This window comes from Melospiza georgiana, chromosome 16 (assembly GCF_028018845.1).
Source record: "Melospiza georgiana isolate bMelGeo1 chromosome 16, bMelGeo1.pri, whole genome shotgun sequence".
Lineage (NCBI taxonomy): Eukaryota > Metazoa > Chordata > Aves > Passeriformes > Passerellidae > Melospiza > Melospiza georgiana.
The window spans coordinates 12,078,118-12,101,526 of NC_080445.1; the positions used below are offsets into that span (position 1 = coordinate 12,078,118).

Below are 23,409 nucleotides of genomic sequence, written 5' to 3' on the forward strand. Positions count from 1 at the left end.
TAAGACAAATAATGATCCTTTGTAGCAGACCATCATGAATCTGTACATTTATTTATCTGCATTGTACAAGGGTCACGGACGTTAACTGGATGATCTACAGCTTGGGAATGTGCACATCTCATGCCTGATTCTCAATTAAAGGCCTAAAGTCTCTCAATTTATGGCTATTCATGGATTATAATAAAACAGCCTGCTTTAGAGATCACAATTATCTGCAGAGCAACAAGACAGTTATGAGACTTCAACAAGGCAAATTTATAGAATCAACTTCGACTTCCACTGGTCCGATATTAGTGAGCAGGAAAGGAGCTCTTACCTGTCACTGTAGGCAGCTGCAGTGGCAGTGGCAGGCTGGGCATACCGGTAGGCAGCATAACCACCCTGAAACACAAACTCACGCTCTAACTGCATTGCCATGGCACCTTCCAGCACATTTTGCAACATTTGACAACGATTGAAAGAGTACAGTCATGCTGCAGTTCGGTTAAATGCATAGGGAATACCGCAGTGAAATGGTAAGGAAAATTTTTTGGGTGAATCGTGAAGCAAAATGGAGCACCACAAAATTTTTTTAAGTTTTGTCCCAGAGATCAGGAGAAAGCAATGAACTCTATTGATCAGTGTGAACTTTTTTATAAGACATTACTGGATTCTTCTCCAAGTTTTTAAGCAGCAATTTTTCGTATGAACAAAGTGTATGTATATTCACAAAGCTGTGCTAAACTTAAAAGACAAACTCAGCTAATAATCAATTCTTTTTTTGTACAAAATATGATTTATCATGCCTGGTTGATTAAACCTATGAATTTGTGCACTCAATTAACACTTAATGTTACATAGGTTTCCAATTTAAACATAAAATTATAATGAAGAAGCAAAATTCTCTTCCATGAATTAACATTCAGTTGTATGTAACAGTAATTCCAGCTGTTCAATTAAGCAAACAGGACAAACAAACACACATTGGAAAGGAATTGAGTGCAGTGATGCATTGATTATCAAACTGTGAAAACAGCAGAGCTTCCTGTTCAATGGACCACGGTGTTATATCAACCATTTCCAAATGATCTCAGCATGCCAATTAACAGCCCCAGCCCAGCCCTGCTGATAACACAAACACGATTTACGTCCCAATTAGAATTCTCCCCCCAGCACCTTCTCAGACAGGGGCTGCTGTGGTGCCTGACCCACCCAACCCCTCCCTAACAAAGAGCTGAATAAGACAGGATCAGCTCACTCAGCTTTGAATAAAATTCACTCCTTTGCTGAAGTGTTTGCCTTAATGAATTGGTTCTCTTCAATTCTTTTTCTTTGGAAGGCTGCATTCACCCCAGATATTGTGCTGAAGCAGGAAGAATAGGCCGCGATGTGCCAGCCTTCACTGTAACAGTAGAACAATTTTACTGCAGTAACTTTTGTGGGTTTTCTGGTTTGATTTTGCAAATAAAAATTTGCTCTTTTCAGCAAAGCAATCTGAACTACTTTTACAAGCTATTTCCCCTTCTACCACTTTGCTTGGCAGAATGGCTTTCATCCCTAACCCATGTAAACCTTTGTGGGTTTGAAGATTTCAAGCAGGCTGGGTTTGGAAATCAATCGTTCAGCTGACAATGCCACATCACCCTAAGAATAAACAAAAGTTTTACATACACTGACAGCTCATTAGAAACTCCAGGCTTTGAATTGTCAGCTTATTTGAAGATTATTCTTTCTGATTTTTTTCAAGTGCTCACACAGACAAGAGGACATGTCCCTCCCTGCTCCTGGCCAGCTCCAATGGTGTCACACAGGCCCTGGGATCAGGCAAGAATGAGCATCTCCTAAACCCCCTCATGCTCTCCTGTGCTCCTCTGTGCACACACAGAGACAAAAACACCTTCTCAATTCAGATAATTTCATTTTTACAACCCAGCAGAAGGCTATCACTGTCAAAAATGTACACACAGGCCTTTGGCTATCAAATAATGTCACTAGTTACAAACTGAGCCTGAGAGAAATTCAAACTGCACACTTGGGCTGGCCTCTGTCAAAGTGAGACAGGTGAGAGATGTTACAAATTTACCTGTTCTCCCCTCCTGGTTTCTGAGGCCTAACATTGGGATGGCCTGCCCAGGGAGGCGATGGGGTCACCATGGCTGGATGTGTTTAACAAAGGCCTGGAAGTGGCACTGGGTGCCCGGGTTTAGTTGGGGTGTTGGGGCTGGGTTGGATTCAATCTTGAAGGTCTCTTCCAACTCAGTGATTCTGTGGAACATGGCACCTCTCCCCACCCCTTTTTTTTCCTCTTTTTTTTCCCTGAGTGCTGATATGATGAAGATACTGAACTTGATTTCATTATCCAGTCTGGACTTGTGTAGCATATCTGAAGTCTGACATGGTTCTGTTCACCAGGGTGTCCAACTCTTTGTCCTGCTGTCCACTCCTAAAACCCCTGATTCAAAAGTGAGAGCCAGCTCCACACACACCAGCCCCTACCACAGCATGGAACTGAGACCAGGCCACCATGAGCAATTCAGAATAGGAGAAAAATGAAACAAGGCATTCCTACAGCAGTTGCTCTGAAATCTGCTGGGCTCTGTGAGGACTGGTTTCCTTTCCTGCATTTAACTATCACCAAAATTTGGTCACTGTGTGATCAGAGACCCTTTCTTGCTCCCTAAACACAAGAACTACATTCCTTTTATGCTTACATTTTGATTTGCTTTCAAAGAATTTCTGCTGAACAATGAAGCTCGACTCCGAACTTTATTAAGATGTTTTGGATTCAGCAATCAGTCTGACATTTATGGGAGCCCTGGCAAGAATGAGTATAAAGCAATACAAATAAAAAGAGATTGAAGGCATTGAATTTGCCTGCATTCTCTGGAGAACTAAAAAAGCAGGATGTATTTGGGTATCAGGGAAAACCAAATTCCCTACCATCCCATGTCATGAATTCATAATTTTAAAATAAACTACCATAAATTACACATTAAGATATGCTTAAGTAAATTATTTTTATGGGGCTTGTGTTCTGCAGTTTTGGTGTTGTACCAAGTTGTCTCATTGTTTTACTTCAATTATTTCAGGTGATTTTTGATTACTGCAGGAAGAAAATACTTGGAGGTACACTGTCCCCTGGAAATTGGTGTGGGATTGCAGCTAAACCCCTGAACTCACCTTCTCTAACAAGATCTATTTCACAATTATTCGCTAATTTTGAACTTGGCTGATACTTAAGTTGGAGAATACACCAGTAATCTTCACTACATCTCTGGAGTAACGTTATATAATTATCCTCACGCCTTAGACTACATTGCAAAATAAAATACTCAGAACAAAACTATGCAATAATTACATTTTTAAAATTAACAATTTTCAGTTCCTAAGTATTAGAAATGTTTTTAGAATTCTTTTTTTCTTCTTATATTTATATTTAGGCAGAAAGTACCTGACTTTGGATTATTATTTTGAAAATAATAAATTCAGACACCATAATGAAAAAATGTTTACTGCCTTATCTGTTCCCCCATATTTGCTTCTTGCAGAATAATGATAAAACAGTGTTACAGCAGCTTAAGTAGTTTTAAAAATTAACATTGCTATCACTATCTATGATTTTGTGACTGAATCTGGAAACTAAAATGCAGCTGGTGGGCTATTTTTGCCATTTGCTCACACAGAATCCATTTTCTCACCTATTTATTTGAGTATCACTATGATTTGACATGAGCCTACATCCAGCACGGTGAGGTTTTCCATCAGTGGAAAGTTACCCCATAGCTGTGGTAACTTATTGCCATACACAGGCTCCTGCAACACTGCTCCATAAAGAAACAGAAATTGAATAATTTCAATGAAGAAGGAAGGATGTAAGGAAGGAATTTAGGCAAATCTCCCAGAGGAATTCACTAGAATTTCCCTCTCAATGTTTTCTACATCCCTGGCTCAGGCAAACAGAAAAAGAGCAGTGAGAGCTGTCAGAGATCAATTGGTGATTTTTATAGGGAAATCTTAATCAATTTTAGAAGGAAATCACACACATGTTGAATGAGATATGATAAAATGGAAATGAATAGAAAATTAAATACAACTGAATTTTTAAATGAAGTGTGTGTATCTGCAGTAACGCTCATTTCCACAAAAGCTTACCCAGACAGAATCTAGACACTACAAAACCATATGTACATGTGTGCACCTCCTCAAAAAAAAGCCTTATCACATTTTTCTCATGCTCTCAGATATAATGAACCACAAAGTGACTCTAAATGATGAATATTTTTCCTATTATCTACATATTTAATATTTCATATGAATTTTGAGAGTTAATTTTCCTCAATTTATACTTCCTATACTTCCTTTCACTCAAGGATCTCTCAGAGTATTTTGTGAACATAAATTAATCAAGGTTCCAAACCTTCTCTAGTATTGAGAATTAGACCTGCCTTATTAACTACAAATAGAAGAATGGTATTAAAAATTAAGTGAATTAAACTCAGAGCTGCAGAATATAGAAAGTGTCAGTTCATTTTCCTCCACTCACATGCTATTGAGATTTAAACAGTGCTTGTTGTGCCCACTGAGTATAACTTTGACTGAAAGAATTAAAAATAAATAAACAATCCACCTCCAATTTGTGCTGGCTCAAACTGTGGACCTGACCTGTGTGCAAGGTTTTAGTTATTTCTATATATTTGTGTTCCCAGAGGCAGCTGCTGCCTCAGAAAAAAACTCTTGGTAAAATATCCAGGCACCACCTGCACTAATCCCAGCCAAATAAGTCACCAGCATTGCTCTGGTACCTTTGTGAATGTGCTTTTAACTTCACAAATAAAGATGAGATCAAAAGACATTTCATCCCTACCTAGCCAAACTTTTAAAAAGCCATCATGGAGTGTTCCAGCACACAGAGCAGTGCAAAGAACAACCCACTCCTCCCTGGGGACCCTTTTGCCCTTGGCAAAGTAATTTCTCCTCTTCTTGCTCTGCTTCTGTGAGTCACAGGGAATGGAATGGCACACCCTTCCACGGGCAAACACAAAAAATCCTTGGTTCTCAAAAGCAAACTTCAGTGCTATCTGCAAATCCTTGTTTTTCACCCCAGAACAGTGCCCTTCAGGGGACCAGGTGGCTTCCAGGGACTCCACCTGGGGTCAGGGGAATGCTGCTTGGATAATTACTTCTGCTTTTCCCTCAGGAAACAAATAAATCTTCCATCCCAACTGCATCCTGGCTTTGAGCTAAAGGTGATGGTAATAGCTATTAGGAAATAGTCTCATTCCATACCCGTGACCATAAAAATCTGCCTTAATCTTGCCCAGCAGCTCAAAAAAATATTAAAAAATTAAAACCTATGCATTTATATTTTCCCATGGATTCTCTCCAGCTGCAGTATCACAGGTGCAGAATCCTGGGAAGTTTAGAAAACCTTGGTGTGAGCAGTGAGACTGACCAATGGCCGTGGTTAAACCATTACTGGGTGTTTCTGGAGCTGATGGTGACAGGGTGTGGAAAATTCTCATTTTCTGAGCCTTCCCACATTTTAGGTGTGGATTGATGACTGACATATTCTGAAAACATTCTTTATGACAATGGTAATAAAAAAAAAGGAACAGATTTAAGATAAAGCAGAGCTATTATTCTAACTGCCTGTTTCTGAGACTGTTACTATTTTTTGCTTCATTTTGTGGAGTGTATTTTCTTATTTTCACAGGTGTCAATCTTCATCTAAGAACTTCTATATTTGCTGGCAGGCAACTTTAATTCTCTTTTAATGACTTTTTCTCTTAGTGAATCAATACTTAATTTTAAAAGGTCTTCCTTACTTCCTAATAATCTCCTTTATTTTTCCTACTCAAAGGCACATTTAAAAGGGAATTCAATAGCTCAGCTATTTCAGAAGGCTTATTACATTCCATATAGAATTAAATATAGAATATATTATATTACATCTAGAATCATAGCTGTTGATTTTTCACTTTAGACTGTACTTCCCACCTATTTTTATATTCCTAATATTTTATATTCCACTGGTTAGTATTGAGCAGCTCTGGATATTTGCTGTTCTTGGTTCAGCCTGCAGTTTTTACCCAACCAATGTTTTCATGTCTCCCCTCCCTCCCTTGCCCTAAATCTGTGGTTTCTCTCACCAGAGGCTCTGTTGATCCCAAGTTCTGCACAGAATAGCAGAGTCCATCAATTGCTGCTCAGTGTGATCAGAGCAGGATGAAACCCACTCTGATGTACCCATTAATGCATATTTTTGATCTGGCTTTTCACTATTGTGTGCCTCTTGTTTTGCTTTCTGTGGTATTTCTAAGGCTCCTTTCCCTCCAATCTACCATTAAACCCTATATTGTTTAAATTATTTTTATCCTTTTTTTCACAGAGCGTTTGTCATTTCACAAAGCTTCAGCTTTGCACTTAAAATAAAAAGCTGAGTGGAGCTATGTCATAAACAATTGGGATTTAATAAATAACTTGGTCTGCTGCAAACTGCTGCACTATGAACTAATACACTGTGAATTTTAAGGTTTCATTTGATTTATGCCATTTCTTTCTATCTCTCTCTCCCTCCCCTGCAAATGCTTTTTATGCAAGAAGGCACAAATGTGAAGAAAAATTATTTATAAAATAAAAAAGATTTGTATATTAAAAAGAAACTAAATTTCCAGAAGAGTGTTTTAATTCTGTCATCTCCTATAAAGATAAATACTCTGTTGCATTACCAGAACTAAGATATGCAATCAGAAATGCAAGGCTGCAGCTGAGTGAAAACCAGTGTGGTTATTCCATTTCCTAAAGCACACAACTACTGCAGGCAACAAAACTGTGGCTATACTAGAAATTAGTAATTTATTCAGCGTCTTTCTCATTGAAACCACCCTCCATTTGGAAACAAAACATGGAGGTCTGTGAGAGGTGTGAGGCCACTAAAAATAATATTGTCAGTCACCAATGAGGTATTCCTGGCTTGCAGCAGCAGTGGGCTCCAAACCAACAAACCGTTCAAGGAACATTTAGTTCCTACCTATTCTCTCACCCTGAGCCCTCCTGAGAAGGATATCTTGTGGCCCTGCAGATTTCTGGGCTGGTACACTGAGCAAAATGGATGTCAAACCCTTGATGGTTTGAAGGAACGTGAAAATTGGAAACCACAACTGAAGAAATTCCACAGTGCAAAGTGTGTCCAATACAGCTCAAAAATTGGGCAGCAGCGTGGTTGAGTGAGATCAGAGCCACTTACTTGGCTTCAGCCAACTTCAGCCAGGGGGCGATTCTTGTGTTGTAAACAATATTTTACTGATAACATCACTGACTACATAAGTACATAGGGAAAGGACTTTAACCCTCACTGATTTATTTTAAATATGTTTTTAAATTGCACAAATGATTTTCAGATAAGGATCAGCCTTTCCACTTCTGTCAGAAAAACAAAACCTAGTTCATCCATAAATTCAAATTGTTTTCCTTCTCTATATAAAACTTACTGACAAAAATCTGTTCCGTTGGGAATAGTTCTAGAAGATTGCTGATAATGAACACAAGGGATGTTTCCTAGCATTGCCTATTTAATTTTTAATATTGATACAAATTGCAACTCATCCGTCTCATTTTATCTCAACTGAAAAAGTACCAAGTAGGTTACCGAAAGTTATCTGGTGAAACGATACCTGTAACTTAGAATCAGACTGCCTTATTAAAATAATAACAAAAGTAAATATTGCTTATTGTCAGTGAAATATTTTACATCTACATATCAGGTATAAGAATTTTGGAAGAGTGAAATTTGGCCTCAACCCCCTGAAACCTCTTGCATACTCAGACGTATGGAGACTCTTTGCACACATTCAGGATAAAAAAGTTTCCAAGAAAAAACAATGTATGAAAACTTGAAAAAATAGCAAAAAAACCACCAAACATATTATTTAAGATGAAATAGGTGAACAATTAGATGCATAGATAATGATGGATCCAGGACTATGAATCTTTCCTAATAAATTAGCCACTTGCATTGGGAGCAGTCTCTAACCATTGCCTTTAAACTGAAATGAGTGGAATCTGAAAGTGCAATTTTTGGCAGTCTACTCAGATTAAAGACACTACATTGCCATATCCTAAACTTACATGCTATTAAGCTCTACTATCACCATGGCACCTACATATGCCCAGTGTTGGCTGGATTTGGGAAACCTGATCTCTCCATGAAGTACTTTCATACATCAAGTATTAATAATAATCAGCTTGCCTTGATTTTTTAAGAGCTTTTGGGGATTTGCAAAAGAATGTTTGTGCTTTGCTTTCTTTTTACTTTGAACTTCAATTACGAAGGGAGACGCCCTTACACACACACACACACACACACATTTTTCACATCTTTTTGCATTCATTCAGCATTTGATTGAAGAGTTAATTCAGCTCCACTGAACAATGATAGATGTAATGAACAGAAAGGTCTTCCAATGTGAGAGATATTCTTCTCAATTCTTTCTGACAGGCAAGGGATGGTAAATAGACAAAACAGAGTCAAGCTAGGCAGCAAACTTGTAAAAAGAATGACTCTGGTAATGTACAAGGACAGCATGCACATCAATGAATACTTACATAAATGTCTGCACCATAAAATCCATCCTGGTATACAACACTGCAAGGGTGCACACACAAAGAAAAACATCCATATTAGTGCATTTCCACATGCAAATGCCACCAACCCCTGCACAGCTGAGGTTAGTCTCTCACAAGAACAGAGGGGAGGGGGTAGGAAGGCACTCTTCACATTGGTTAAGGAGGTTGGTAGTAATTATCAGAAGTGAACCTGTACCAAATACATCATCTTATCAAGTATGCCAAATGCTTGATCAATGGTAAAGCATGGCAGGATTGAAAGACTTTTTAAAAAGTCTGGGGGCTTTTTTTCTTCTCCTGTTTTTAGTTTTAAGAAGCCACATATTGACAGCGTTTTTTCTTTGCTATAAAATTTTCAGTGGGCCAATCCCACAACCAGTTTCAAAACCCTTGCAAAAACGTAACTCTTGAAGCACTGCCTTCTCATCCTGCAGGTATGCTGACTCTCTGAAATAAAGGGTTGCTTCTCATTGCTTAGATGGCAAACAAAATACAGCCTAAGCTGAAATGGTGAGAGGAGGGAGTGAAATAATTACACTGGTGGTGTTCTACCCACTGGGTCAAATCTCAATATCCAGTCTACACAGAGGTCAGAGAACCCACAGGTACTGCATGGTTAGTTCAATGCACATTACCAATAATGACAACTGATCTATTGAGAATTTCAGGGTGCTATGCTTTTGGGGAAAAAAAATAATTATAACTTTTCCTACTTGAGCATTTTACAGCTTTGGCAAGCATGCCAGACTTTCTGAGCTCCCCTGTTTTGGTTGGTTGGATACATTACTACTGCTTCTCTCAAAAAAATGTGGTAACATTGCTGTTACCAGCTCACCCAGAAATGGTCACATTTCAGCTCAGATCAATCATCAGTGTAAACAGGGGAAAATTCTAAACCGTCCAGGATAAAAGACACAGTATGACAGAGACAGCTTAAATGATTATACTGAATAAAACTCCAACTGCACAACAGTGGCCTAACAATTACACCCATTAGGTCATTCCTGCAATTTTACATCCATTTGGCAATTCTGCAACTTGAAATATGTATTTCCCATATCAGAATCAACCCAAGCTCTTTCAGGGGATAAATAAGTGAGTTAATAAAACAATAGGGATTTTTTTTTTTTTTTGCAACAATATTTTCAATTTAGGAATACTATTATCTAGGAATAATAGTTATTACCAAGTTGCTAACCTAAGCCATTTTGCAATTCCAACAGGAATTTTGATGTCAGAAATATAATTGACCTATTGAAGTCAATGACCAAACCCCACAGGGCTGAGCTGGTATGGGTGTAAGTTTGAATCACTTGAGAAAATCATAAATATGCATACATGCACACAAGGACATGTATAAAACCACACCGATGATAAAAGTTTGCTATGGAATAATAACAGGTGAAAACTCAGCTCCACTTAAATCAGAGTGTGTGCCATTTGTTTCAATAGGGTCAGACCTTTACTCATATATTTTTCTATTTATTATGTCTGCAGAGCAAAATATGCAAAACCTGGTCTACACTGGCAGCTTTCAGAGAGTTTGTTACACTGCAGCACACCTTTATTTTGGTTAGGGTACACTGATTATTTTAAAACACTCCGTGTTTTACTTTACCTGTTTGCACATAAGGAATAAAGCATTCCACACAACTGTCAGGTAGGAGCACACAATCATGGACAGCATGAGGGACTTGGATGAGATGACACACAAAAAATACTGAGTTTACTGAGACCCCACAGCCCCAGCCCTTGGGTGCTCACATCCCTGTGCCCCTCCTGCTGGAGATGGGGAACAAGCTGAGGGAAGGTGGTTTAGGTCCTACCTCTGTTTGCAATGATCTAACTGCACTTCTATAGCAAATTAAATTCATTTTCCAAGTCAAGTCTGTTTTGCCCATGATGGCAATTGACAAGAAATGTCCCTGTCTTTATCTCAACCCAGGAGCTTTTCCATCCTCCTTTTGTTGTCACCCTATTGCAGGGGTTCCATACTGTTGTCTCCTTATCACAACAGTTCCATACCTCCTTGGTGTTTCTCATGGCCATCTCCTCAGAGCTCTGACTCTTTCCTCTTCCCAAAGCAGCCACTGACTCCAGTTCCCTTCTCACCCAGCCACCCCACTCTTTTACAGCACTCTGCTTCTCATTGCTTACAGCTGTGGCCTGGTAAATTCAGGCCTGTTCCTGATCTTTGCTAATTGGCCCAGCTGCAACTCCTTAGGGGTGAGATTCCTTTCTACACTAGCTTTATTTTCTTACATTCTATCCCCCTACATCCTTTCTCCCCTCTGCTGTTGAGAGGAGGAAGGAGAGCACAGCAGGGTGAGGTTCTGGCAGCTGAGACCAACCCATCCCTGCACATTCAAACATCCCACTCTCCATTGCTATTAAACGTTGCTATTGAGAAAATAATGCTTCTGAAATCGTATCTGTCAGAAAAGGAAACTTTTTTCTTTCTCTTCTTTGTGATCTGTGGATACACAGCAAAGATGAAAAGGGGCTGATAAATTTTTCATTCCTAAGTGAAGCTGGTTGTAATCTTGGACAGGTTCATTCATCCACCCCAGTCTTCCTTCCAGTCATGTACAGACAGAAACTTATTTTGGGTTCTAAATGAAACCACTTCATAAACACTATGCTGAAAAATGTACCCATCACTAAAATGAGACATATATGCATAACTCCATCATTAGGCATGGCCAATATTAAGATGAAGTGTCAGAATCAGGCAAATGGGTATAACAGTCTCAAGCAGGACTTTCACTACAAAAAAAAAAAAAAAATCAGCTGATTTTATCTTATTTCCTCTCTGTGATCTTGCATTATGACAGTGATATTTAATAAAAACCCTTCTGCTTCTCCTGAAATTTGAGGAGAAGTAATTCTTCACACTTTCGTAGATTTTTCAGAGAATATTTCCTCTATTTAGAGTCCGTGTAATTTTTTGATTCCTGATCGAATCTTACTACTAGAGTCAAATGTATTTTCTAACAGCTGCTTTCATCCGAAGTACTAAGTGTAAGCCACCAAAAACTAAGTTTTGCTTTTCCTTCCTTTAGCATATAAATTTCCAACTTTTTTTTTTTAAATTATCATTATTAATTTTGTTTAATTTGCTCTGCTTTTCACTCCTTTTTCTCTCTCTGAGTCTCTAGGCAGAAAACAAAGGGGGTGTCTTGAGCATGGGAAGAGACTGAAGGTATCACACAGGGACCCATCTTACAACAGCTCCTTTTACACTTCATATTAAAAAAAAAATTATCCTGGTAAGCAGGGAAGTCAATTGCTCCTTGTAAAACAACACAGGGTTTTTAAAGAGCCACATTACTGAAATCTGAGTTACTTCACCCAAGGAATAGTGTTAATGTGCTTCCTGAAGGAGTTAAAAAGAACAAATTTGGGGGATTTGTTCAGTCGTATTCTATTATTTTATTGTGCTAAGCAAAACTCAGAGAAGTGAGAGAAATCTTGATTTAATAGGAAAATGTGCATCTAAATATCAACATATATGGCAATCATTTTCTGAAATTATCTTTATCTAAATAGGGAACTCTTTTGTCATCAGATATTATACATCTGACTTTCATGGGTTTAGTCCCTTTATTTAAGGAGCTCTGCATGTCTTACTATCACTTTTTGTAACTATATTAACACAAACTCTCTAGTAGTTTAGACTCCACCTTTACAACATCCTGGGAGAACTACATCTGTCTTCATTATCATTTTTCTGTCCTCATCTTTCAAAAGGATTGAGTTGAATAATCTATCAATGACATGAAAAGACAGCCCTGGATTGCACAAAGCTTAGCTGAGAAACTTGCCAGCAGCTGAGGATCCATGGTCCTCACCCCACACATCCTGCCCAGGGCAGCACACCCAGCCTGGGTGTGGATTCAAGGGAAAAAAAGGGCAGCACATGCCTGATCTCCTTCCTGGGCACAGCAATGCTCACAGCTCACCACTGCCTCTCCAGCTATACAAAAGCAGCTGAGGAACAGCAATTCTCTGTTTTCTGGTTGCTGGGAGGGTCACCCTCACTGTCCTGCCCTGTCCAGCTCCTGGTCTGGAAATCACCTTTAATGTTAACCCTTTATCTGGGGCCTTCATGAGATAAATGAGAGAAGAGATGCAGCTACAGCCTTATCAAACCAAAGTCCTTTGGTATAATAAACCAGCCTCACTTAAACCAAAGACAGAACTAAAGCAACACTTTTCCACACTCTAATAACAGAGCTTTAAGTAAGTACTCTAAACATCAAACTAAAGCTCTTGTAAGAGGCAGTTTCGACTCTTTAGAATGTTCTCTAATTCCAGTTTCTGCCATGGAAAACTTACATTTTCTGCTCTGTGATATTGACTGAGGGCATTGCTGCAGAGAACAAAGCTGCCGACATGAATCAATATATGCTGGCAAAACCCATTTTTTGTTCCAACAATTGCACATATGCAGAGTCCAAAGTAAGAGGAAGTTTACGTGAGCCCAAGGAAACAGAGTGGGAAAAATCTGTAACAACCTGAGTAGATGTAGTAGCTCATACTAATGTTCTTAAATTTAGAATTCAGAATAAGAAAATGAAGTTGTATTTTCATTTTGAATCAGTGAGCAAGTAGCACTTGAGAATGTTTATTTTAACAAGAGGAACAGTTTCTGAATAGCCTCTGTTATTTCTCCTCCACACTCCCCACAAATTCGCAATTCTATTTAGGGCTGGGTTTAGCTTTTTGGTGTTTTTTCTTTTTAACTGTTCTTTTCAAAGATAAAAAAACATATTGCTCTCCCCTGCTTTCCCAGGAAAGACAGCAGAGGAGGAGATACAGACTGCAAGCTAATTCTCTGTTAGCTCCATCAGAGCTGAAAGGAGCAGAGAGGGAATGTGAAGACAAAGTCACCCCACACTAAACTTGTGAGAATTTCAAGCAAAGGATGATGAAGCAGAAAGGCTCCTCAGCAGTTTCACTACTCCTGCTATCTACTACTGCTCTACTACCAGATATACCATGACTGTGGGTTTTCTTGACAACAAATTAAAGATCTCAAATCTCTTGTTTCGTTTCCATCTCCTGCTGCACCATTTTGAGGTTAAGCTCCCTATGCAGTGCAGATTTCCAAACTCTAAATTTTAGTTTCAGTATTCTCACACAAACCAAGCTTTACTCCCCATTTCAGTGTCAGGGGGGTTTAGGATACTTACATTAATTATATGTACTTGTAAGTAAACTGCACATTCTCATATTTCAAGGCATTAGAGATGATGCCACAGATGCTAAAAGTGAAGTACTTTCTGTGAGCCAATAAACAAGGTGCTATCTCAAGGAATTTTGAAATGTCTCACTCAAAAGTGAAGGATCCATTAATTACTGGGGTAGTTCCATGTATCTCATGAACAGTAATTACATTTTTAAATTACACATTTTAAAGCACACGTGCTAATCTTTGATTTATAAGAAAATAATGGCCTTAAATATGGTTATACCCAGCAATTTCCCTGGGTTCCAGCAAAGCCTGGCTGCTGCTCCCCAGTAAGTGGGAGGCACAGCAGAAGACATCTTTCAACAGGAACCATCATAACTCATCCTGCCACAGACCTAGAGGTAGATCAAGGACTAAGGTTAATGAAATAAAAGAAAATTAAAGGAGGTAATTGCAATGGTCAGCTTTATATTTTGCAACTACACGTAGGTTCTTTCTTGAAATATTTTCTAATTAAACATTGATGGATTTTAATGTAAATTTATTATTAAAATTATAGCTTTCATTATGGAAAATGTGTAATTTTTTTATTTAATGACTGAAAATACTTAAGTATAAAACTGTTTACTTGGCTGTAAGGCTGGGTGCCTTCCTTGAGTGAAAAAAATTAAATTGCTACTAAATTGATTGCATAACAGCATTCAAAACTTACTCTATTTTTCTTATCAACAAATGATATTCCAAGTTATTTGCTTCCTTTCCTAAGCTGATTCATTCTCTGTGACGTCTTTACTATCTTAATAATTTTCCTTGACTTCTATTCACGTTGTGACCAAAATCCACATTCTCATAACTTATTTTCATTGATCAAAGATTTTTTTTTTCTGACGGAAATTCCTTATTGCTTCTTTGATGGGTCATGGGATAGAATAGGTGAGCAGAGAACAAAGAATCACTCAGCAATTCCACGTCACACTCTTGTACCAGTGAAGATACCAACATGAGATCTAATATGCCAGGCCAAAGAAATTATGGGAAAACAAAGCTTTATTACCCCAGCTGTGGATTAGGGCAACAGAGATATGTATAATTTCTGTACTGAATTACAGCATGTTGTAATTCAGTGCAGAAATTATACATATCTGTATGAATTACAAAATGGGCAATTCAGAAAGAAGGGCCTTATTGGGAAGCACAGGTAGATGGAAAAACTTAAATATCTGAACAAGACCTACATGATTAAGACAGGGCTTAGTAATTGAAACCTTTTGCAGTGTCAAATTATGTTTGGTGGCAAGGTGATCCCTAGATTAGCAAGGGTTCCTGACAGACAACTGAAAACCATCAGAGCAAGATGATGGGACCTGTGACAAGGCAGGTCTCCCTCTGCAGAACCTTTGCAAAGACCTGCAACAGAGTTCTCTGTGCTCACACATCTAACTTACTGCTAAAGGTGCTGGCAATAAGCAGTACAATTACATGGGGATACACATGTGCTACTCTTGGAAATGGAATTCATGCTGCTGAGTCACTGAACTGATTATAATAATGTGTATACCACCACACACAAATACACATAGAGCACCCACATGTGGTCTCTTAAATTAAGGCAAATTTAAGTTACTTACTCAGCAGAAAGTATTTACTCATTTTGCAAATACTAACCAAAAAGTACTGTCCAATTCAAAAACTATCACACACAGCTGGTAATAATTTTTGTATATACCTTTATGACTTTGTATTTAACTAAAGTGTGATGTCATCATGAAACTGAGTGGCCCACCTTGTTATCTCACTATATATTGCACTCTATGTTCAAATTTAAGAACTTGCTTTTAAACAAGGTAGAGTCGGAGAGTCCACTTTCTTTAGGTGCTGAATCCATTTGGTAGCTGAGGAATTATGATTGAAAATCTGAATGCAGGGCATTCTAACTTGTTTACATCTTTGCCATGTGCAAATGCCTGCACTGACTGAGAGTATGGCAGCAGAAGAATAACTTTGGAGGGACACCATCCTTGCCCAAAGGTAATTCAGGCAAACTTCAGAAAAGTGTCTTCCTTCAGTAGTGGTAATACTGTTTTTCTTAATAAACTACACAAAACACTCAAATAAACCAACAGAATACACTTTTACAAAATAACCTGATTATGTGGCATGATTTTTACATTAGTTTTTAGAATGTCTCATTTCTTTGAGATAATAACTGCCCAATGTGACAGCATGGTCAAACTGCCTGTATAAATAAATCCCTGAAAACTCAGGCCAAAGGCTGACTGATCAGATTAGCAAATTTGTCAGGAAAAAGATGCTCCTTTTGGCTTAATAGAAGCAAGGCTTACTGGGAAATTGTGGGAACTGGTGCAGGGCACCCATCACCTACTGGAATGGAGCAAGGGGACAGGGATTGTGCGGGCAGCTTCTGCACAAGGGGAGATCACCCGTGGGAGCCAAGGAGCTGCTGAACAGGATTTCAGTGAGGGCAGGGAGAGAAACAGAGAGACAGAGAGAGGGATCACCTTCTCTCACTGCCTGTGCCAACCCTTCCTGACCCCATCCCAGAAAGATCCAACAGCTCTACAAAGAGGTAGTGGCACATCAAGTTTTTATGACAAAATACTACTCCAGCCTAGGATCTGCTAAGTTTTCTGATTTTACAGATTTCCTAATTTCTTGACAGCTGAACATCTTTTGCTAATGTTATTAGGGTTTTTGTGTTTCATGCAGCATACAAAGCCTTTCTGTGTCAGCTTTTACAGAGCGACAGGAAAAACTGTTTATTCTTTCTTTCCCCCAAAAATATACATAAAACCCAAACTATCTTCCGAAATAAAAAAGATTATAGAATTACTAGAAATTAATGCTATAAATTCCTCTTCTTGGTTCCTTAGTTTACTATTTGCTTTTAGTAAATGCAGGTCACTGACAACAAAACCTTAAGGCATTATTTAAGCAAAAGTACACAAAAGCCATGGCCCTGCGAGGAGCACCCCAGATTTCTATCATGGCAAAGATGGCAACTAGAAAAACTAAGCAAACTGCGATAAAAAAATATATATATTTAAAAAAAAAATCCAGCACTAAGCCTTCAGTGCAGAGACAACTTCCAGCAGGCCATTTGAAGGAAAAAAGAACTTAACTCGATCCAACCTCCTTAATAACCAGATGTTTGCAATCATCAAGAAATATACCTTTAGCCGAAACAATCTCCCCGTTCCGGAGCGTTCCGTTTGCGGGAGCATTTACATAACAATATGTGACATCTGAAATGCTTAAGGCCACCAAGCATGGCAGTACAAATTACAGTCATTTTTCAAGCCTTGCTGTGCGAGGCGCCGGTGCCGGGCAGGCCCGACCCGCGTGCAGCAGGGCTGGGAACGGTGCCCAGGCTCCTGGATCCATGCTGAGCCAGAGGTGAGCGAGGGGATTTCAGAAATTCAGAGCTCCTTACCCGCCGTAGGCTGGGATGGGAGGAGGGGGAGCTGCTGCTCGGAACGTGTTGTACACCGTGCGACCCCGGCCTCGTAGGTGGGCACCTCTGTACGCGGCGGCTGCGGTCGCAGCAGGGTAGGGAAATCCTGGCACTGCAGAGGGAAACAAAAACAACAACAGGCATTAGTGAGAAGAGCAATTCTAGAGTTGTGATGGTGTAAAGGCTGGCCTGTAGCCTGGACAAGGGAGTGGCCAAAGTCTTTTCACACAAATCTCTGCCTGCAAAGAGCAGCAAACTGGGAATTTGGATGGCAGTGCCACATTCTGGAGCAATTCTGTGTGACCGTGTTCACAGGGGTCCGAGGATGAGGGAAGAGACGAGGATCTGACTCCATGTTTCAGAAGGCTTGATTTATTATTTTATGGTATTTATTATATTAAAACTATACTAAAAGAATAGAAGAAAGGATTTCATCAGAAGGCTAGCTAAGAATAGAAAAAGAAAGAATGATAACAAAACCTATCTCAGACAGTCTGAGCCAGCTGACTGTCATTGGCCATTAATTAGAAACAACCACATGAGACCAATCAAAGATCCACCTGTTGCATTCCACAGCAGCAGATAATCATTGTTTACATTTTGTTCCTGAGGCCTCTCAGCTTCTCAGGAGGAAAAATCCTAAGGAAAGGATTTTTGATAAAAGATGTCTATGACAATTCTGGAGTTGTGATGGTGTAAAAGCTTTCCCATAGCTGGACGAGGGAGTTGCCAAAGTGTTTTAGCTCGTCCTTTCACACAAATCACACAGCCTGCAAAGAGCAGGCAGCAAACTGGGAATTTGGAGGGCAGTGCCATTTAAGGCCCTGAGTTTCTCAGAGGACACTAATGAAAGGAGTGTTGACTGGTTCAGCCAACACTACTACCAGGAGACTCCCAAGGTCCAAGTTCAGGCTCAAATTTTTAATGTCAGAGATATTTGCATCACATTATTGGATCTGTCTTCTAAATTCAGCCCTGTTTTGAGTAGGGGTGAGACATTAGAGACTCAGGTGACCTCAATTCATCTAAATTATCCAGTGATTTTGCCAACTGAGCAGAGCTTTGCTGTTGTTCAAGAGCTGGATTATTAACAAACTCTTAACTGTGTAATAACTCAAAGAGTTTTTCATCTCTTGTCTCATTTTTTTGGCGGCTGCACCATGTACATAACAGTACCTTTCAGTTCTTCAAAGGCAAGAGTTGTATATCAGAACACCTCTGAATCCATAAAATATTCAGATGAAATAGAAATAATTTAACCATATAACAAAGAAATTAATTCAGACATTTTTATATTTTCATTGAATCTGTGAACATTAATTACCATTCCATGTGACACTTTAAATATTTTAATCAGAAATTGAACAGTAATACAGTATTAGAGGCTTTTCTTTTGTAAAACTTCCCTCTTGATAACTTTCTAATTGAAAAAAGAATAATAAAACTCCAAAACAAAAAACAAAACTTCACACTTTGCTTTCTCTGGCAGTTTTTTAAGCAGTGCTTCATTACTTCATTTCTCCTTCGTACATATATTGTGTGTCAATGTAAGAACAGGCATTTCTTGAATGAATTCATCAGTGAGACAAGTTAGAATCAAATCCAGCTCTGTTGGCATCAGGTTGCATCAAATGTACTTCACTGTGTTTAATTTTTTTTTTTCAGTTATGTAAATAATGAAATGAAACAAATATTGCTTAGCAAAGCCCTAATATAAAGCAAGCAAACGGAAATACTGCTGTACAAAAATTTTCAAATCTGAAATATTAATTGATTTCAATCCTCATTTAGCATCAAATTTTAAAAGTTGAATTTGAAAAAAGAAAATGAAAATTTCACAACTTTAGGTCTTGTGAAGGTAAATACTGTAATTATGGCGATTTCTCTATTACTGCCTTACTGCTGTGGCTTTGGGACTTTGCTAGGTCCTTCTTTCTGACAAAAAGGTTACACAGTAATTCTGCAAAGATTTACATGCCTGTGATACAACATAAACCAACCTTATGGCAATGCAAATAAATTAGGTACGTCTTAGAAAGTGCAAATACCATATGTTATAAGGGATATAAAAGGAATTTATAAATCATAAAGATGAAGGTGAAGAACTTAATATTCTGTTGATAACTTTGCAAGCAACTGCATTTAAGAAGGCTTAAAGGAATTGTATTAGAAAACATTTCTTTTAAGGAAGAACAACATATACATCATCTATGTGAAATTTGGATGCTCTAAGTATTTTTGCATATTCAACAACACTGAGTATTGACCAGTGTAAATAGAGTAGTGACAGAGTTATGACCTGCTGCTGAAACCATGTAACTTCTGTCCTTTCCCTTTCCAAATATACAGCCTTGTATAAAAACTAATACTAAAAAGGAAAATGCAAAATACAGTTTTACATAATGTTCAAAGAACTACAGACTACACTACCTACTCCACTCCATCCAGTCTAACAAGTTTTCTTTACTTTCTTCATCCAGGTTTTGTTCTTTTGCAGTTACAGGTATTGGCCTGGATGGAGAACCAATCTAATCCAGGGCAGTTATCTTTGTGTAAAAGTAATGTTCAGCTGCCTGCCTTAGGAAAAAATCACTCCTTTCCAACTAAGAGGCATTGCTAGAAGTAAGTTCTCCAATAAATTTATTGCTAATTTGTGTCTTAGAAAGGAAAACACAACTAACTAAATAAAAAAAGAATGAACCCAACACAGCAGTGCTCAGAAGAGTTTGCTTCAGTAAATGGGTGGAAATGGATTTGAGAGAATGTCCAGGCAAAACTGATAACTGAAATGATGGACATGTTAAATGATAAAGTGTAGCCTTTAGAGAGACTCCTAAATTGGCAAAATCAAGAGACATTTTACTGAGCTAAGTGGCAATTACAAAACAAAACAAACAAACAAAAAAAACCAGACAACCTTAAAACTTCTTCACCTGCATCTGTAATTTTCTAAATATTGATAGAAAACACACTTTCACAAGAAGAACAGAAGTGATAGAGAAAATCCAGCTAACTCAAAACCAGCCTAAGCTCCAGCAATGTAAGATATGTAACACCACTGTGGGCTTGCAAGACATGGTCTGGAAGTCCTGCCCAGAGTTCTGTTCCAGTAATTAATTCTTTGTAATGAACATTGATGTTAGGCAATATTTACAGCATTTGCTCTTTTAGGGTCCTAAGCAATAATTAAAACCGACTGAAATTGTGGGGAGACACCCAGGAAATGCCTCTGTGAAAGAATGAACCCCCAATGTGGTTTGTGAGCATTTTTTCCTTTAAATTGTGCCATTCAGCCCAGCTTTCACACAGACATATCCAGATACATATTTAGCAACAATGGAGCATTAATCCTAAATTCTCTTTATTCTTCATGGCAGTCGCACCTTGGAAAGAATTACAAGGAGGGTCACTGATCTCAAACCTTTGACAGTGAATACTTTCCACAAATAAATGCCACTGGAAAAGTAGAGGTGCCCCACCAACAAATGAGTCAAAAATAACTTTAAAAATTATTATTATTATTATTATTATTATTATTATTATTATTATTATTATTATTATTATTATTATTATTATTATTGTTATATTTTAATGAGAAAGAAGGCTTTCTCTAAACAAAACAGAAAAAGGAAGAAAACAGAGATAGCAGGGAAAGTCACTTAGTTCATAAGAGTTTATCAAATCCAAAACCTGCAAGGAAGGCTCAGCAGTCATAGGAGATGCTAAGAAAATAAAGTGATGGTTTCTTTATAATTTTCAAAGTATCTGCAATTGAAAGGATGAGTTTGAATGAGAAGCCTGAAGTAATGTAATTGTTTCGCTATGCTTGCCTTACATTGCTCTCTTAATAAAGTCCCAGAGCATGAAATGTCTAAAGTAAAGCAGAGCACAAAAAATCTACAGAAGCAATTAGTGGAAGGCAGAGCAGTGAGGTGCAGCTCTGTCAGGAAGAGGATCAGACTGACGGAAACTAAACATGGGACTAAGGGTGGCACTGCACTTAGAATCAAGTGAGGTCTAATAGTTGAGTTTATTAATAACAGAATGATATCAATCCCAAAAATTGATTTGGGTTCATCTAAAAATCAGAGTATCTGAAAACACACTTTCTATTGTCATGTAGTAATATTAGACATTGAGATTGGAGGTAAAGGAATCAACAGGTTTTGTTGCCCTGGATTTGTGTTCAGAAAAAACCCCATAATGTTCCTTCAGCCCAGCTGAGAAATTAGATGGGTAGGAATATGTAATAACCACAGAATTTATTTTGCTACCAACTTTTTAATATCCTTACCCCAAAATAACCAGCAGAAGTGGCAGCATTAGAACACAACTGAAGAATGGACTTCATAAAAAGAACTTTATGAAAAGGGTTGTCCCATCAGGAAGCATTAAATGCTATTAAAGAGTCCCAAAAGTAATGAAGATAGTAGCCAGGAGGGGTAGAGGTTTTAATGACTTACAGTTTGTAGGTCAACCTTCCTTTGTGCCTCAGTGCCAAGCTGCTGAAACCCAGTCAGTGAAAATGCTATTTATAAGGGGCTTGAAAATGTGTTTGACTCTCAGCAGGGAAGCATCTGAGCCCACTTCTAAGCAAAAGTAGCTTAAATTCATCAAAGTAATTTGATGACTGGAATTCTTCTGATCTGTGACTGAGAAAAGGCAGATTTCTCCAAATGCATGTTGATGATAGGAGGTGATAACACGAGGTTGTAAAAAGAAAGGCTTTTCTAAGGACAATACATCATCAAACATCAAGCCATAAAAAACAATTTACATTTTCATCTAATGGCCCCATCCATTTTATAGATATTCACTCTGCTATTCAAATATGAATGAGACTACAACTACAAAACTCAGTTCCTGCAGTCACTCAGCAATTTAATTTTTCGCGTTAAAAAAATTAGAATATAAATAATATGCTGTGGAAATCCTTGGCTTTCCTTAATATAATTATCCAATATCATACAAAACATCCACTACAGCCTAAATGAAGTTTTTTTAAGAACATTATGCTGGTAAGATTTCTTCTTTACACTTGTTTGTTCTATTTTTATACTTAGGGGGATACAATTTTAAAATGTATTATTACAATTAATATTGTCTACAAAGTTTTATGTTCTTACACTTTGTAAATGTGGAATCACTGTCACTTCAGTGAACTTCCATTTTAGATCTCAAACATGAAATATGGCCAGCACACTGCCACATTTAAACAAATAAAAAGGCCTTTGGATTCACAGTAGTGTATCAGCAAAATTTAGATAACTAATCATTTTATAGAATAAGCAAATATGAGCATAAGGAAGAAAAACTTAGAGTTCACAAGCGAAATTTAATCAAATCTTAATTTTTCCCTGAAGATGTAATATAAGCATTTGTTTTACTAATCTTTTATTAAATGAACACGACAGGGAGGTGCACTTTGTAGGCACCATATCTCAACAAGGCCTGGGAAAACAAAGACTGAAGGAACAATGACAAGCTTGAGTTCCCAAGAAGAGGAATATAACCTGGCAAAAAAATACTTAAGGGTTATACACTGCGTATTAAAGTTTTAAAGCTTTGGGATAGATGAAAGAGCAGCAGATGCAAAAGACAACAGGGGGCAGATTTTGTATCAAAGCCATAAAAATATACAGCCACTTTAATGGGCAATTATTCTTCACATTTGTGCTGCGGTTTGAATTTGTATGAGGGTGCCATATGCCCCAAGAAAGGTGTGCCATCAAAATGGATGAGCAGATCTACCTCTCATCACTCCTAATCTCTCCTCCTCTGCACAGAGTAGCGGGTCATCTGCCACCAAGAGTTTGCAAATGTTTGATGGGGAAGAATTTTAATGCTCCGTCGTGTTGGAATCGGTTTGTCGCTAATTTACTGCGGCGCGGTTTAACTGCTGGAGAGACAGGGAGACACGTTCACATCATGCCCATAGTTCAGGAGGATCCCCATTGAGGAAACACAATAAATTAAAAACAAAGAGATGTAATGGGTAGCATGCTGAGAAAGGCTAAGCAGAATAATCTATATGATATTATCTGAGATTTCAGGAACGGAATCAGCAGTTTATCCCAATGTGGGCTGTGTTCTCCCTCCACTGTAATAGTAATAAGTACTATTAAGTGGCATTCTTTGA

At 38.1% G+C, this 23,409-nt stretch overlaps 1 protein-coding gene across 35 annotated transcripts in view; it reads right to left on the reverse strand.

Moving 5' to 3' along the window:
* RBFOX1 (RNA binding fox-1 homolog 1) overlaps positions 1 to 23,409 on the reverse strand; it is a 1,171,935-nt gene that overhangs the window by 30,428 nt on the left and 1,118,098 nt on the right. For 31 of the 35 annotated variants that reach the window (XM_058035398.1, XM_058035402.1, XM_058035413.1 and 28 more), the window contains 3 exons: positions 17,250 to 17,382; positions 8,584 to 8,623; positions 317 to 381 (listed from right to left, as the gene is read on the reverse strand). In XM_058035398.1, the coding sequence (XP_057891381.1) occupies positions 317 to 381; positions 8,584 to 8,623; positions 17,250 to 17,382 (238 nt within the window). The remainder of the gene's footprint in view (positions 1 to 316; positions 382 to 8,583; positions 8,624 to 17,249; positions 17,383 to 23,409) is intronic. The other 4 variants (XM_058035409.1, XM_058035410.1, XM_058035414.1 and 1 more) reach the window with 1 other exon arrangement.